The 13901-nt window shown below is 51.6% G+C and overlaps 2 protein-coding genes across 3 annotated transcripts in view; one reads left to right on the top strand and one right to left on the bottom strand.

The window, feature by feature from the left end:
• Positions 1-13901, top strand: part of LOC125244061 (stonustoxin subunit alpha-like) — a 1172099-nt gene that overhangs the window by 463850 nt on the left and 694348 nt on the right. The gene's annotated exons all lie outside the window — the stretch shown is intronic.
• On the bottom strand, positions 2073-7237 carry LOC125244102. The gene is made up of 7 exons (XM_048154069.1): positions 5953-7237; positions 5692-5866; positions 3785-4080; positions 3426-3595; positions 3079-3333; positions 2653-2991; positions 2073-2578 (listed from the first exon to the last, which is right to left on the bottom strand). The coding sequence occupies exons 1-7, from the start codon at positions 6761-6763 to the stop codon at positions 2174-2176; spliced, it is 2451 nt and encodes an 816-aa protein (XP_048010026.1). The 5' UTR covers positions 6764-7237; the 3' UTR covers positions 2073-2173.

The following is a 13901-nucleotide window of genomic DNA, read 5'->3' as shown; positions in this document are numbered from 1 at the left end:
CTTCCCTTACCTGCAAGTCTCCCACTTTATATCTATTCTACACAGAGTCTCTAGGCTGTTTGGGGAGTCTGCTCATTTGACAGTGTCATTTTATGGGATTTTTGACTTTAAAAATATTGAAATTATGCATATTTTTGTACACAGGCGGCTTATTGACTTCCCTTACCTGCAAGTCTCCCACTTTATATCTATTCTACACAGAGTCTCTAGGCTGTTTGGGGATTCTGCTCATTTGATAGTGACGGTGAGTTTCATTTTATGGGATTTTTGACTTTAAAAATATTGAAATTATGCCTATTTTTGTACACAGGTGGCTTATTGACTTCCCTTACCTGCAAGTCTACCACTTTATATCTATTCTACACAGACTGTCTAGGCTGTTTGGGGATGCTGCTCATTTGACAGTGTCATTTTATGTGATTTTTGACTTTAAAAATATTGAAATTATGCCTATTTTTGTACACAGGCGGCTTATTGACTTCCCTTACCTGCAAGTCTCCCACTTTATATCTATTCTACACAGAGTCTCTAGGCTGTTTGGGGAGTCTGCTCATTTGACAGTGTCATTTTATGGGATTTTTGACTTAAAAAATATTGAAATTATGCATATTTTTGTACACAGGCGGCTTATTGACTTCCCTTACCTGCAAGTCTCCCACTTTATATCTATTCTACACAGAGTCTCTAGGCTGTTTGGGGATTCTGCTCATTTGATAGTGAAGGTGAGTTTCATTTTGTGGGATTTTTGACTTTAAAAATATTGAAATTATGCATATTTTTGTACACAGGCGGCTTATTGACTTCCCTTACCTGCAAGTCTCCCACTTTATATCTATTCTACACAGAGTCTCTAGGCTGTTTGGGGATTCTGCTCATTTGATAGTGAAGGTGAGTTTCATTTTATGGGATTTTTGACTTTAAAAATATTGAAATTATGCATATTTTTGTACACAGGCGGCTTATTGACTTCCCTTACCTGCAAGTCTCCCAGTTTATATCTATTCTACACAGAGTCTCTAGGCTGTTTGGGGATTCTGCTCATTTGACAGTGTCATTTTATGGGATTTTTGACTTTAAAAATATTGAAATTATGCATACTTTTGTACACAGGCGGCTTATTGACTTCCCTTACCTGCAAGTCTCCCACTTTATATCTATTCTACACAGAGTCTCTAGGCTGTTTGGGGATTCTGCTCATTTGACAGTGTCATTTTATGGGATTTTTGACTTTGAAAAAATGAAAATTATGCCTATTTTTGTACACGGGCGGCTTATTATATTGACTTCCCTTACCCGCAAGTCTACCACTTTATATCTATTCTACACAGACTGTTTAGGCTGCTTGGGGATTCTGCTCATTTGACAGTGTCATTTTATGGGATTTTTTACTTTAAAAATATTGAAATTATGCCTATTTTTGTACACAGGTGGCTTATTATATTGACTTCCCTTACCTGCAAGCCTCCCAGTTTATACCTGTTCGACACAGACTGTTTAGGCTGTTTGGGGATATGCCGCTCGTTTCACAACAACAGTGTATTTTCAATTTATGAGTTTTATGATTTGAAAAACTTTTAAAATATGCATTTATCACTACACAGTTGACTTCCCTTACCTGCAAGCCTCCCATTTTATACCTGTTCGACACAGACTGTTTAGGCTGCTTGGGGATGAAGCTCATTTCACAACCACAATGTGTTTTTAATTTTTGGGTTTTATGATTTGAAAAACTTTTAAAATATGCATTTATCACTACACAGTTGACTTCCCTTACCTGCAAGCCTCCCAGTTTATACCTGTTCGACACAGACTGTTTAGGCTGTTTGGGGATATGCCGCTCGTTTCACAACAACAGTGTATTTTCAATTTATGGGTTTTATGATTTAAAAAAAAAAAAACAGCTCATTTTACAGGTCGGTGCTGGTGAAAGTGGATTTTGGAGCTGCTCATACATTTATAACTACTGTGTAACTACCATGTTATTACAGTATGTGTGCGTGTGTTTCAAAAAGATCATATTCACCTTTTTTGGGTAAGGAAAAAACACGACAGACAAGAAGTGTACATTTCAAAACACACAATTATATTTATTAAAAGAGATTTTCAAACACACACTAAGAAAATAGCAATAAATGAAGAATTAAAAAAAAAAAAAGTTATTTCTTTTCGTGGTTTAGGCGCGGTCCTTCTTTTGCTTTTTCCTCTTTTTGTCCCAGACCCTCTTCTCCTTTCGCCGCTTCTCTATGGCTCTCTTGATCCGCCGGTCGCCCTTAGGGTTTCTGAACATCCCCTGCAGAGTGGCCCCCTTCGTCACCACCACCTTCTTTACCTTCAGCGGCGAAAGCTGTTCGGATCTGAATTTTCGCTTGAGGCAGGACTTTAGCGGTGTCAGCCTGACCGTCGGGTTCCCCCTTCTGGCCCGACGCATCAGGAGGCTGGTGGCGGCGGCGGTGGTGGTGGCGGCAGGGGCGGCGGGGGTGTCAGGAGCGGCGGGGGTGTCAGGAGCGGCGGGGGTGTCAGGCGCGGCGGGGCTGGCAGGCGCGGCGGGGCCGGCTGTCTCTTCCACGGCGGATGCGCCCTGTCAAAGAGGAGAGAAACGTTAAGTTTGACATTTGATGTTTTTTTGGGGTGTTGTGTTGTTTTTCACCTTACCTGGCTCGAGTCTGAGGTGGACTGGGCGGGAGCCTCTGGAGAGGAGGACGAGGAGGAGGACGAGGAGGAGGCGGAGGCGGAGGTGGAGGAGCTGGACGACACCACGAGGATGCGGCGTCGGGGCGTCGATGCCTTCCGCTGGCTGGCGGAAGAGGAGGGACCCACCGGCTGGATCGGACTGAGGTCCGCACCCTCCAGCGCCTGCTCGAACAGCCTCCGGTGCTCCAGCGCCTGCTTTGCTGACAAGTTCATGGCGTAGAACTTGTCGGCCGTCCGGACGTCGTGGCACATGAACTTGGCCAACTTGATCCGGTCGTCCTCCCCATGAGTGTTCTTGGCCTGAAAATAAAAACAAAGGGGGGGTGAGTGAGATGGACCGCTGAGACAAAGAACAAAACAAAAAGTGCTCGAGAAAGGAATTCTTACGTGGCTGGCGATGGAGGTTCTTAGGTCCGTGAAGGTCAGACAGCCGGGCAGCTTCATCTCCCTCCACGCCTCCTGAAAATAACTGTTCAAGTTTTTGCAGGGATTCGGCGTGGAGGTAAAGAAGAAATATTTGGCCGTCTTCCCCCCCGGCAGCTTGCTCCTCAGCGCCAGAAAACGCCTCGTCCACTCATATTCGTCCTCCAGGAGCGCCACCTGGGCAGGCCCGTAGGCCTGATTCGTCTTGTGGCTCTCGATCTGAGAAGAAAGGACACGACGCCAGTTAAAGACCGTGTCCCGGGGGTTAGGGTGTGGGTGCAAAATGAATGTTTTGGTTATAAAGCACTCACGTTTACGACGAACGACTTCTCCGAAGTCGACTTCCTTGCCCCCTCCACCTCCTGGATCGTCATGTTCTGATAGACCCCCCCTCGGTGGCCGTAGATGGAGGCGAGGAAAGCTGAGAAGTGCCCGTAAAAACGCCAAAGGTTTTTGGCGTTGGGAGCGCTCTCCAGGGTGGCTGAAACAGACAAAAACCAAGAAACACACAAATTAACATCAGCCAAAAAGGACCCCGTACACGGACTGCTATCGCCGTCCCCGTAGAACAGGTGGCAGGTGGGAGGCCGACGCCCTTACCCGCCTGTCTCCCACCTACCGCCTATCCCCGTAGGACGTCTGTGGATAGAAGGAACGTGCGTATATTTACCCAGAAGCTTGGGGATGGCCTCCTTGGAGAGCTCACGGCACTTCCTCAGCGTCGACTTAGAAATCACCCTCTCCTCCTTGGAGGCTTTGACCGCCGCCTGGTGCGCCACCACGCCCCTCCGCATCGACTTCAAGATCCGCCGCATCTCGCGCCGAAGCGCGATCATGACGGTCTTTGTGAGTCGGCACGTGGAGGGGGGAGTTTCGGCCAGGTAGTCCACAAACTGGGCCACGTTCTGGGCATAGTGTTTCACCGTCGTTTCCTTGACGTGTGATTGCTTTAGAGACGAAATCCACCTGCACAGACAAATATAAGAGAGAGAGAGAGAGAGAGAGAGAGAGAGAAAAAACATCATCAAAAACGGCAGACTTCAAAATACACACCGGTACAACTTCGAGTAAAAACACACTGCTGTGACGCACGCAACTGCCATTACCCGAAAATGCACCCGTACAACTTCAAGTAAAAACGCACTGCTGTGTGACCCCTTACCCGAAAATGCACCTGTACAACTTCAAGTAAAAACGCACTGCTGTGTGACCCCTTACCCGGAAATGCACCGGGGCTGTGGCGGCACAACTTCAAGGAAATATAATACACACGCAAGAAACGGGAGAAAAATCTCAACATTTGTACACCGATGGCTTACTGGCTTCCTGTCAAATAAACAACAGGCGAGGCCCTGCTTCCCTTACTCGGCAAGGCTCCCACCTGTTGCCTATTCGGCGGGGGCCGTCTAGGATGCTCGGGGATGCAGCGGGTTTCACAACGACAACAGTGGGTTTCGTTATTACATGGCTTTTAAACGTTCGTTACACTGTAATAATAACAACACACAGCACCAGGAGGAACAAAAATGCTCGGAAATATCAACGTGCGCACACCGGCTCCCTTTCAAATAAGCAACAGGTGCAAAGCAGCTTTCCCTTATCCGCAATCCTCCCACCTGTTGCCTATCCGACGGGGGCCGTCTAGGACGTTCGGGGATGCAGCGAGTTTCACAATGACAACAGTGGGGTTCAAAAACATCAACCTTTGTACACGGGCGGCTTACCGGCTCCCTTTCAAATAGATAACGGGTGGCATCAAGCTTCCCTTACCCGCCGTGGTGCCACTTGATATCTATTCGAAGGGGACCGCTTAGGCTGTTTGAGGATGCACGTTGTTCGTTACACTGTAATTTAAACACAGCAGCACCAGCAAGGAAAACAACAACACAAAAATGTCAACGTTCGTACACAGGTGGCTTACCGGCTCCCTTGTCAGATAAATAGCAGGGCGGGTCCTAGGCTTCCCTTAGAACGCAAGGCTACCACCTGCTATCTATTCGACGGGGGCCGCGTAGGATGTTTGAGGATGCAGCAGGTTTCACAACATTTCGTTACACTGTAATAACACAGCACCGGGAGGAACAAAAAAATGCTCAGGAATCTCAACGTGCACACACTGGCTCCCTTTCAAATAAACAACAGGTGCGAAGCAGCTTTCCCTTATCCGCAATCCTCCCACCTGCTGTCTGTTCGACGGGGACCGCTTAGGATGTTTGGGGATGCAGCAAGTTACTCGAAAATACACTAGGGCCAAGTCAAATGCAACTTCGAGTAAATACCATGCTACCACGGGACAAACAACTAGAGTTACTCCAAAATGCACCGGGGACAACTTCAAGTAAATATCATGCTTACGACGCCACAAAACAACTAGAGTTACTCCAAAATGCACCGGGGACAACTTCAAGTAAATAAGGCTGTCGTTACATCCGCCGTTACTTAAAATTACACAGGCAAACAAAACGACTTCAAAAATAAATAATAAAAATAAATGCCCCACTAAACTTTATCATCATCGTCGCAATAACAACATTAACAATAACAATAATAATAATAATAAAAAAACAGCAGCCTTACTTGTGAATCCTGGCCGTCTCGTTCAGGAACACCAGGCTCGCCAGGTTGGTCTTCCCCTCCGCCATGAACGGCAAAAACTTTTTAATCCGGTATATTTTCCCACTGACGTTCTCTTTAAGTTTCCTGGAGGGGTCGGGACCTCCCTGGTGACGGCGGTACTCTTCCAGGAGCTCGTCTGCGATCAAACCAGACAAAAGTCAGCAAAAGCATTTCACACAACATGACCTCTTTGATATCGCTCGTCAACTGCGTTATACTCACTCAGCACCACCACGTGGTCGGGGTAATGGGGAGGGCTCGTGGGCTTCCCGGTGCTGGGGCCTGGCTGGCTGGCGGAGGGGGCCCCCTCTTCGGAAGACGTCGGCGAAGGCGTCGGCGGCGGCGGCGGCGAAACCAGGTGGGCGCCCGCACGGGGCCGGCGGGGGACTTCTTCATCCTCCTCCTCCTCCTCCTCCGGGCCGAGAGAGGAGAGGAGCCTTCGGGCCACTTGCTTGATCCTCGCCGAACCCCGGGCTTCCGACTTGCGCCGGAGAGAGCGGTACCTGCGGGTGACGGACCTCAGGGTCTCCGTCAGGTCGTCGACCTGCTGGTTGAGGTCGGCGATCTCGCGACGCTGGCGCTTGACCAGGCGCTTGCAGGCTTCGCTCTCGCAAACCTTCTCCCTCGCCTCCTCCTCCTCCTCCTCGGGCTCCAAAACGGCAGCGGTGGTTGGGTCTTCCAGCTCGCGCTCCCCCCTCTCCAGGTCCAGCGTGGAGACCATGGGGACCTCGGGGTTGGACGCCCTCAGCGCGGACAGGAGGTCGAGGAGCTTACGCTGTTTGCAGGCGGTGATGGTGTTGGCCCTGTCCGCCTCGGACAGCTCGATGTGGGCCTGGATGTGACGGTCCAAGCGGGTCGTCTCCTTCCTGCAGCCTGGCACCGGGCAGCGGCCCTGGCGGACGTTCACTCGGCCCGATTCCAGCGCCAGCAGGTACTTTTTTTCAAGTTTGTTCTTGACGTTGTGCATCACCGTAAGATGCTGGCCGAGCCGAGCATACATGCGGTAACACAGCGGGCAAGACTCGATGGGCATGATGGCTTTAAAACGTGTTCGTTTAAAACTGTTTTAAAAGAAATTGGTTGGTTGGGAAAACCGGCAGCACTTCGTCGTCTCACAGTTTGGATGCAGAGCAGTCAAGAGCTAGAGCTAGAGCGGTTGTGTCAGGCCCCCCGGCCCTCCGCCGCCCGCCGGGGGGCGCCACGGGCCGTTTCCCGAAATTTAGGCCGGAAGGGTACGGATAGGCTGTCCCTGTACACCCCGACCCAACACCGCCCCCGCTGGTGGACACGAACCGACTATCGCCCCGAAAATTCCCTTACCCCAGGAGTAAGGGAAAAACTGACAGTGGACATCAAAATAAGTGGCAGGCGGGTGTACAAAGACAGTCACCCTGTCCTCACACATCCTGTCGGTACAGTGTCCTCTTAAGCCTATGGCAAAATTTACACCAACTGACTAGGCGCCCTAACCCCTATTTAGGGAATTCCCTTACTCTCGCCTCCAAGAATGGCCTATTTTGCACTCGGCGGACGGCCGTTCCTGGACGCTGCGCGACACCCCCTAAACTCGGGAGCCAAGCCGACTCGGAGCTCGGGGCTCGGGGCGCGGGAGGGGCGGGCGAAGGGGCCCCCGCCACGGGCATACGGAGCCCCCCGGCCGCTCGTTTCCGGAGGCGCCTCGGGCGCCCGTCTGGTGCTGGGGACGGGCCGTGGGGGCGGTGTCCATGGACGGGCTACGGGGCCCCGTCGGAAAAGTTGGGCGTGGGCGCTTGCCGGTTAAGAGAAACGGGTTTTGCGATCCGCGGCGGCCCATTACCGCGGGGCTCCCGGGGGGCCCAGCGAGACGGGGCCTTTTCCGCGCGGTGCCGGGGGGCGCGCGGGCGGGCTCGGCGGCGTCGCCGGGCGCGTGAAAAATCGTTTAGGGGGCGCCGCGCAGCGTCCTGGAACGGCCGTCCGCCGAGTGCAAAATAGGCCGTTCTTGGAGGCAAGAGTAAGGGAATTCCCTAATAGGGGCAAGGGAACCGGCTGTCCGTGTCCCGCGCCACCCATAGGCTCTGACGGCCACTGGACGACTAGGACGTCGGAGGGAGCGATGCTCGCCGTGGACGCCCACTCCCCCATCTCCTAGCGCGCGGGGGGGAGGTTTCGGCCTTACCCTCGGGGCAAGGGCGCCTGGCCACGGTAGGCGCCGCCCGGACGCCACAGGGGGGGCGCCCTTGCGCCACGGCCGAGTACGCGGGGGGCCTTGGGCTCCCCCTGAGGGCCTAGACGTACGCCAACGGCCTAAACCTCCCACCGACCGACTACCCTTCATCGCCTGTCCACGAACGGCCTAAACCTCCCCCTGACCGACCTTCCTCCACCGTAGTCTTCCTCGCGTCCACGGACCGCCCGCCCCTCCCCCTGACCGCCTAAAACGCCCCAAACGACCGCCTGGGCGGTGGCGCGACGCCCCCTTCGCCGACGGGCCCCGAGGGGCCGCACGGGTCAGGTGGGCAGAGACGGTTAGGGTTAGGGGCAGGGGGGCTGAGGCGGTTAGGGTTAGGGGCAGGGGGGCCTGAGACGGTTAGGGTTAGGGGCAGGGGGGCCTGAGGCAGTTAGGGTTAGGGGCAGGGGGTCTGAGACGGTTAGGTTTAGGGACAGGTCAAGTGGATGGCCTGTACACAAGTTGGTCATGATGTTGGTTTCATGCTTTGAAAAAGGGGTGTACACAGGTGGCTTACTGGGTCCCTGTCAGATAGACTGCAGCTGGGAGGTCGCTTCCCTTACCCTCAAACCTCCCAGTTTACACCTATTCCACACAGACTGTTTAGGATGTTTGGGGATGCCGCTCATTTGACAGCAACAGTGGATTTTTGATTTTTGGGTTTTATGATTTGAAAAACTTGACATTATGCATTTATGACTACACAGTTGACTTCCCTTACCCGCAAACCTCCCAGTTTACACCTATTCGACACAGACTATTTAGGCTGTTTGGGGATTCTGCTCATTTGACAGTGACGGTGAGTTTCATTTTATGGGATTTTTGACTTGGAAAAATATTGAAATTATGCCTATTTTTGTACACAGGTTGCTTATTGACTTCCCTTACCCGCAAGTCTACCACTTTATATCTATTCTACACAGACTGTTTAGGCTGTTTGGGGATTCTGCTCATTTGACAGTGACGATGAGTTTCATTTTATGGGATTTTTGACTTGGAAAAATATTGAAATTATGCCTATTTTTGTACACAGGTGGCTTATTGACTTCCCTTACCCGCAAGTCTACCACTTTATATCTATTGTACACAGACTGTTTAGGCTGTTTGGGGATTCTGCTCATTTGACAGTGACGGTGAGTTTCATTTTATGGGATTTTTGACTTGGAAAAATATTGAAATTATGCCTATTTTTGTACACAGGTGGCTTATTGACTTCCCTTACCCGCAAGTCTACCACTTTATATCTATTCTACACAGACTGTTTAGGCTGTTTGGGGATTCTGCTCATTTGACAGTGACGGTGAGTTTCATTTTATGGGATTTTTGACTTGGAAAAATATTGAAATTATGCCTATTTTTGTACACAGGTGGCTTATTGACTTCCCTTACCTGCAAGTCTACCACTTTATATCTATTGTACACAGACTGTTTAGGCTGTTTGGGGATTCTGCTCATTTGACAGTGAAGGTGAGTTTCATTTTATGGGATTTTTGACTTGGAAAAATATTGAAATTATGCCTATTTTTGTACACAGGTGGCTTATTGACTTCCCTTACCCGCAAGTCTACCACTTTATATCTATTCTACACAGACTGTTTAGGCTATTTGGGGATTCTGCTCATTTGACAGTGACGGTGAGTTTCATTTTATGGGATTTTTGACTTTGAAAAAAATTGAAATTATGCATATCTTTGTACACAGGTGGCTTCCCTTACCTGCAAGTCTCCCACTTTCTATCTATTCGACACAGACCCTGTAGGATGTTTGGGGATGTCCCAGTCAAGTGGATGGCCTGTACACAGATTGCATACAAGGGACCCGTTGGATAAGTTACAGTTGTTGTGATGACCCGCCAAATAGGCTGGAAGGGGACCAAAGCGCATTCCGTGGACAACCACTGGTCACCCTCCCACTCTTAACTTATCCGACAGGGCCCCCCTAGGCCGTCTGTGGATAGTCCGTGGCCCACGGGCCATGGTTTTGCCCCTTTTGTTTTCTACGCATCCTATTCTATGTATTCTACATAGGCTGTTGGTGTACAGCCAGGGGCCCAAACTATACGTGGGGCCCCAGGGACAGCTTGTTGAGAGGAAGGGTCTCCCGCAAGCAGGGACCCGTTTTTAGGTCGCTTTGTTACAATCTCTCTCTCGGGCCTCTTGCTGTCATGGGCAGAAAGACTCGTTTCAATGGGAACCGAAAAGGGAGAAGAATTTTGCACCGCGAAAAAACATGCTTGGGACCCATCCTGAACCCCGAAACCCAGGACCTGGAACCGAGGGCCCCTGGACTACCACAATGTCGAGTTCGGAGTCCCTGCGACCTTTTGACCCCTGGCTTTCCACGCATCCCACTCCCTGCTTATTCTACGTAGGCTGTCGGTGTACATACAGGCTCCCGGGGGGCCCGAACCCAGCGGCCCCTGGACCAAGTTTGGAGTCCCTGAGACCTTCTGACCGATTGCTGGAACCGAGGGCCCCTGGATTACCACAGAGTCGTCGAGTTCGATGTCAAACTTTTCACGTGCTGCTACAAGTCCAGGGGCCAGCGGGATCAAGTTCGGGGTCCCTGGGACATTCTGACCCCTTGCTTGTTCTATCACACAGGTCAAATACAGGGAAACTTTAATATATTTGTACACAGATGGCTTACTGGGTTCCCTGTCAAATTGGTCGCAGCTGGGAGGCGGCTTCCCTTACCCGCCAGCCTCCCACCAGCTATCTATCCAATGAGGACCCCGTAGGATGTTTGGGCATGCTGCTCGTGCGACGGTGACCATGGGTTTCGTTTTATGGGTTTCGTGACTTGAAAAACTTGAATATATGCATGTGTTTGTACACCGATGGCAGCTTCCCTTACCCTTCAGCCTCCCACCTGCTATCTGTTCGACAAGGAGCCCGTAGGATTTCTGGGGATGCTGTTCCTTTCCCAGTGACAGTGGGTTTTTCATTTATGGGTTTTATGACTTGAAAAACCTATACATATATTGGTATATACAAGTTCGGAGTCCCCGAGACCTTCTGACTCCTTGCTTTGTTCTATCACACAGGCCTCTTCCTCCAGATACACTTTCCAGTAAGTCGTGGCCAAATCACTTACTTCTCTTCCTCCAAAACCTAACCACCTCCCACTGGACCTGCACCCTAAACCTAACTGTCTCAGCCCGCCTGCACCTAAACCTAACCATCTCCCACTGGACCTGCACCCTAAACCTAACTGTCTCAGCCCGCCTGCGCCTAAACCTAACCATCTCCCACTGGACCTGCACCCTAAACCTAACCGTCTCAGCCCGCCTGCACCTAAACCTAACCATCTCCCACTGGACCTGCACCCTAAACCTAACCGTCTCACCCGTCAGTCCCTGAGACCTTCTGACTTACACTTTCCAGTAAGAAGCAGCTAAAATTACTCGCAAATGGACCGGGCCACCCGGGCTCCAATTTCGAGGAAGCGCACTGGAAACGCATGCCTTCTTACTCGCAAATGCACCAGGGGCGGCGCTGGTGCATTTCCCAGTAAGTGCACTTTCCCGGCCTGCCTGGTATGCAAACTTACTCTGAAATGGACCCCCCTTCTTCTTCCCCGTGCGGAAATCGCTCCCTGCGTACACGCGCGGCCTATCCGGCAAGGGCACGTAGGCCACCCGGGGGCGCCCCGGGCCGGGGGGCGCCACGGGCCCTTTCCCAAAATTTAGGTCGGAAGGGTACGGATAGGCTGTCCCTGTACACCCCGACCCAACACCGCCCCCGCTGGTGGACACGTACCGACTATCGCCCCAAAAATTCCCTTACCCCTGCAGTAAGGGAAAAACTGACAATGGACATCAAAATAAGTGGCAGGCGGGTGTACAAAGACAGTCACCCTGTCCTCACACATCCTGTCGGTACAGTGTCCTCTTAAGCCTATGGCAAAATTTACACCAACTGACTAGGAGCCCTAACTCCACTAAGGGCGCGGCGCTCCATGGGAGCGTACGCGAACGGCCTGTTTCGCAGGCCGCGGACGGCCGTTCGTGGGAGGTGCGCGCCGCCCCCCAGGGATTTTTGAAAATCCGGGCTCCCGGACGCGGTACCGGCTGCTGCCACGGGGTGGAGCGCTTCTCCACGGACGTCCTAAACGTCCCCTTTCGGCCTAAGTGGTTCCACGGACGTCCTAAACGTCCCCTTTCGGCCTAGATTTTTTCCACCAAAGTCCTAAACGTCCCCTTTCGGCCTAAGTTGTTCCACAGAAGTCCAAAACGTCCCCTTTCGGCCTAAGTTTTTCCACGGACGTCCTAAACGTCCCCTTTCGGCCTAGATTTTTTCCACCAAAGTCCTAAACGTCCCCTTTCGGCCTAAGTTGTTCCACCGAAGTCCTAAACGTCCCCTTTCGGCCTAAGTTTTTCCACGGACGTCCTAAACGTCCCCTTTCGGCCTAGATTTTTTCCACCAAAGTCCTAAACGTCACCTTTCGTCCTATGCCAGAGGTAAGGGGCAAAACGTACATTTGGCCGCTCATTTAAGAAGGAAATGGGCGTCCATTTGTTGCAGCGCTCCCTCCGACTGACTAGACGTACAGTGGCAACTTAAATGAATGGGGTTTTTCCCACCAACGACCTAGTTTCCCTTATCTTCAGCGCCGTCCACAGTCGTGAGGGATTGAACGGTGCGTGGTGTGCAGGCGGGCAGAGTAGGGGGCGCGCCATGACTTTGTCAGCTCCTCGTGTACCTCGGGGAAGAACGGGGCAGCACGTTGGCGAGGGGCCTGGCGTCTTCCCGGCAGGAACCACTCATCCAGGCGGCTCCGTGACGGCTCTTCCGGCGGAGCTCAATCCAGCTCTAGCTCTTCCACAGCTTTCGAGAGAACGCGGAAAAGTTCGGCGTCCATGCCCGAGCCGTGTTGAATGGGCTCCAGCGGAGGCGGGGGGGCGGGGTCGTTCGACTCGCCAGCCCAGCCTTCTGCTTCGGAAGCCGCGAGAGACATGGAGTCGTCTAGCGGCTCTTCATCCGATCCACCGAATGAGACGAGGTCACTTGCATCTGCTGAGGGACGCTGCTCAGGGTGGGAGAATCTGACGGGCAACTGCTCTCTGGTGGGAGAGGGCGAGGCACGCGGGGGCTGGGTCGATGTGAGCTCGCTCAACTCCGGGCGCTGGGTCGCTCTACCCCGCTGTCTCTTCCTCGCAGGCTCGCGGCGGGAAGGGGACAGGAGGGCGTGAGCGGCAGGACTGCCTCCAGTAAAGAAAGCAACCCGCGAGCGCAGAGAGGCCAGACTCATGCACTCGTAGTGCGGGCATGAAGCGTCGGTGAGCGCGGCTTCCGCATGGGGCTTACCCAGGCATCCAACGCACTCATCGTGTCCATCGTTGTCCTGCAGAGGGGCTCGACACCTGTGACACGACAGGTGCTTGTTGTACTGCGTTGCAAACAAGAACAAACACGTATATGCTGTTGCATTGCAATGCAAGAACTGTTTCAGTGCATTGCAAACAATAGTTAACTTATTGCGCTGTGAATAAAATACATTGAATAGTAGAAATTAATATAACATTTTCTGCTGTTGCATTGCAATGCATACAACTATGTAAGTTATGCACTGTTTACTTGCATTGTATACTAGGCAACATTGCTTATGCATTGAAGAGACAACACATAACATATGTGGTGTTGCCAAGAGTGAACCGTTTCATCCGAAATGCATTGAGATTTAACACATAACATGTGCATTGCATTGCAGTTACAAAAAAGCGTTTTGCGATGAAGAGATAACAGGACAAGCGCTTGTTGCACAGCGTCGCGCATACAAAAACTATCTCCTTTGTGCATCGAAGAAAAAAACAAATCACATGTGATGTTGCATTGCAAGGCATCAAGAACTGTTTCAGTGCATGGCAAACAATAGTTAACTTATTGCGCTGTGAAAAAATAGAAAAAAAGTTATGCACTGTTTCCTTGCATTGTGTACAAAAACTAACTGATTCCTATTGCAT

This window comes from Megalobrama amblycephala, linkage group LG1 (genome assembly GCF_018812025.1).
Source record: "Megalobrama amblycephala isolate DHTTF-2021 linkage group LG1, ASM1881202v1, whole genome shotgun sequence".
Lineage (NCBI taxonomy): Eukaryota > Metazoa > Chordata > Actinopteri > Cypriniformes > Xenocyprididae > Megalobrama > Megalobrama amblycephala.
This window is presented reverse-complemented; position numbering and strand designations above follow the sequence as displayed.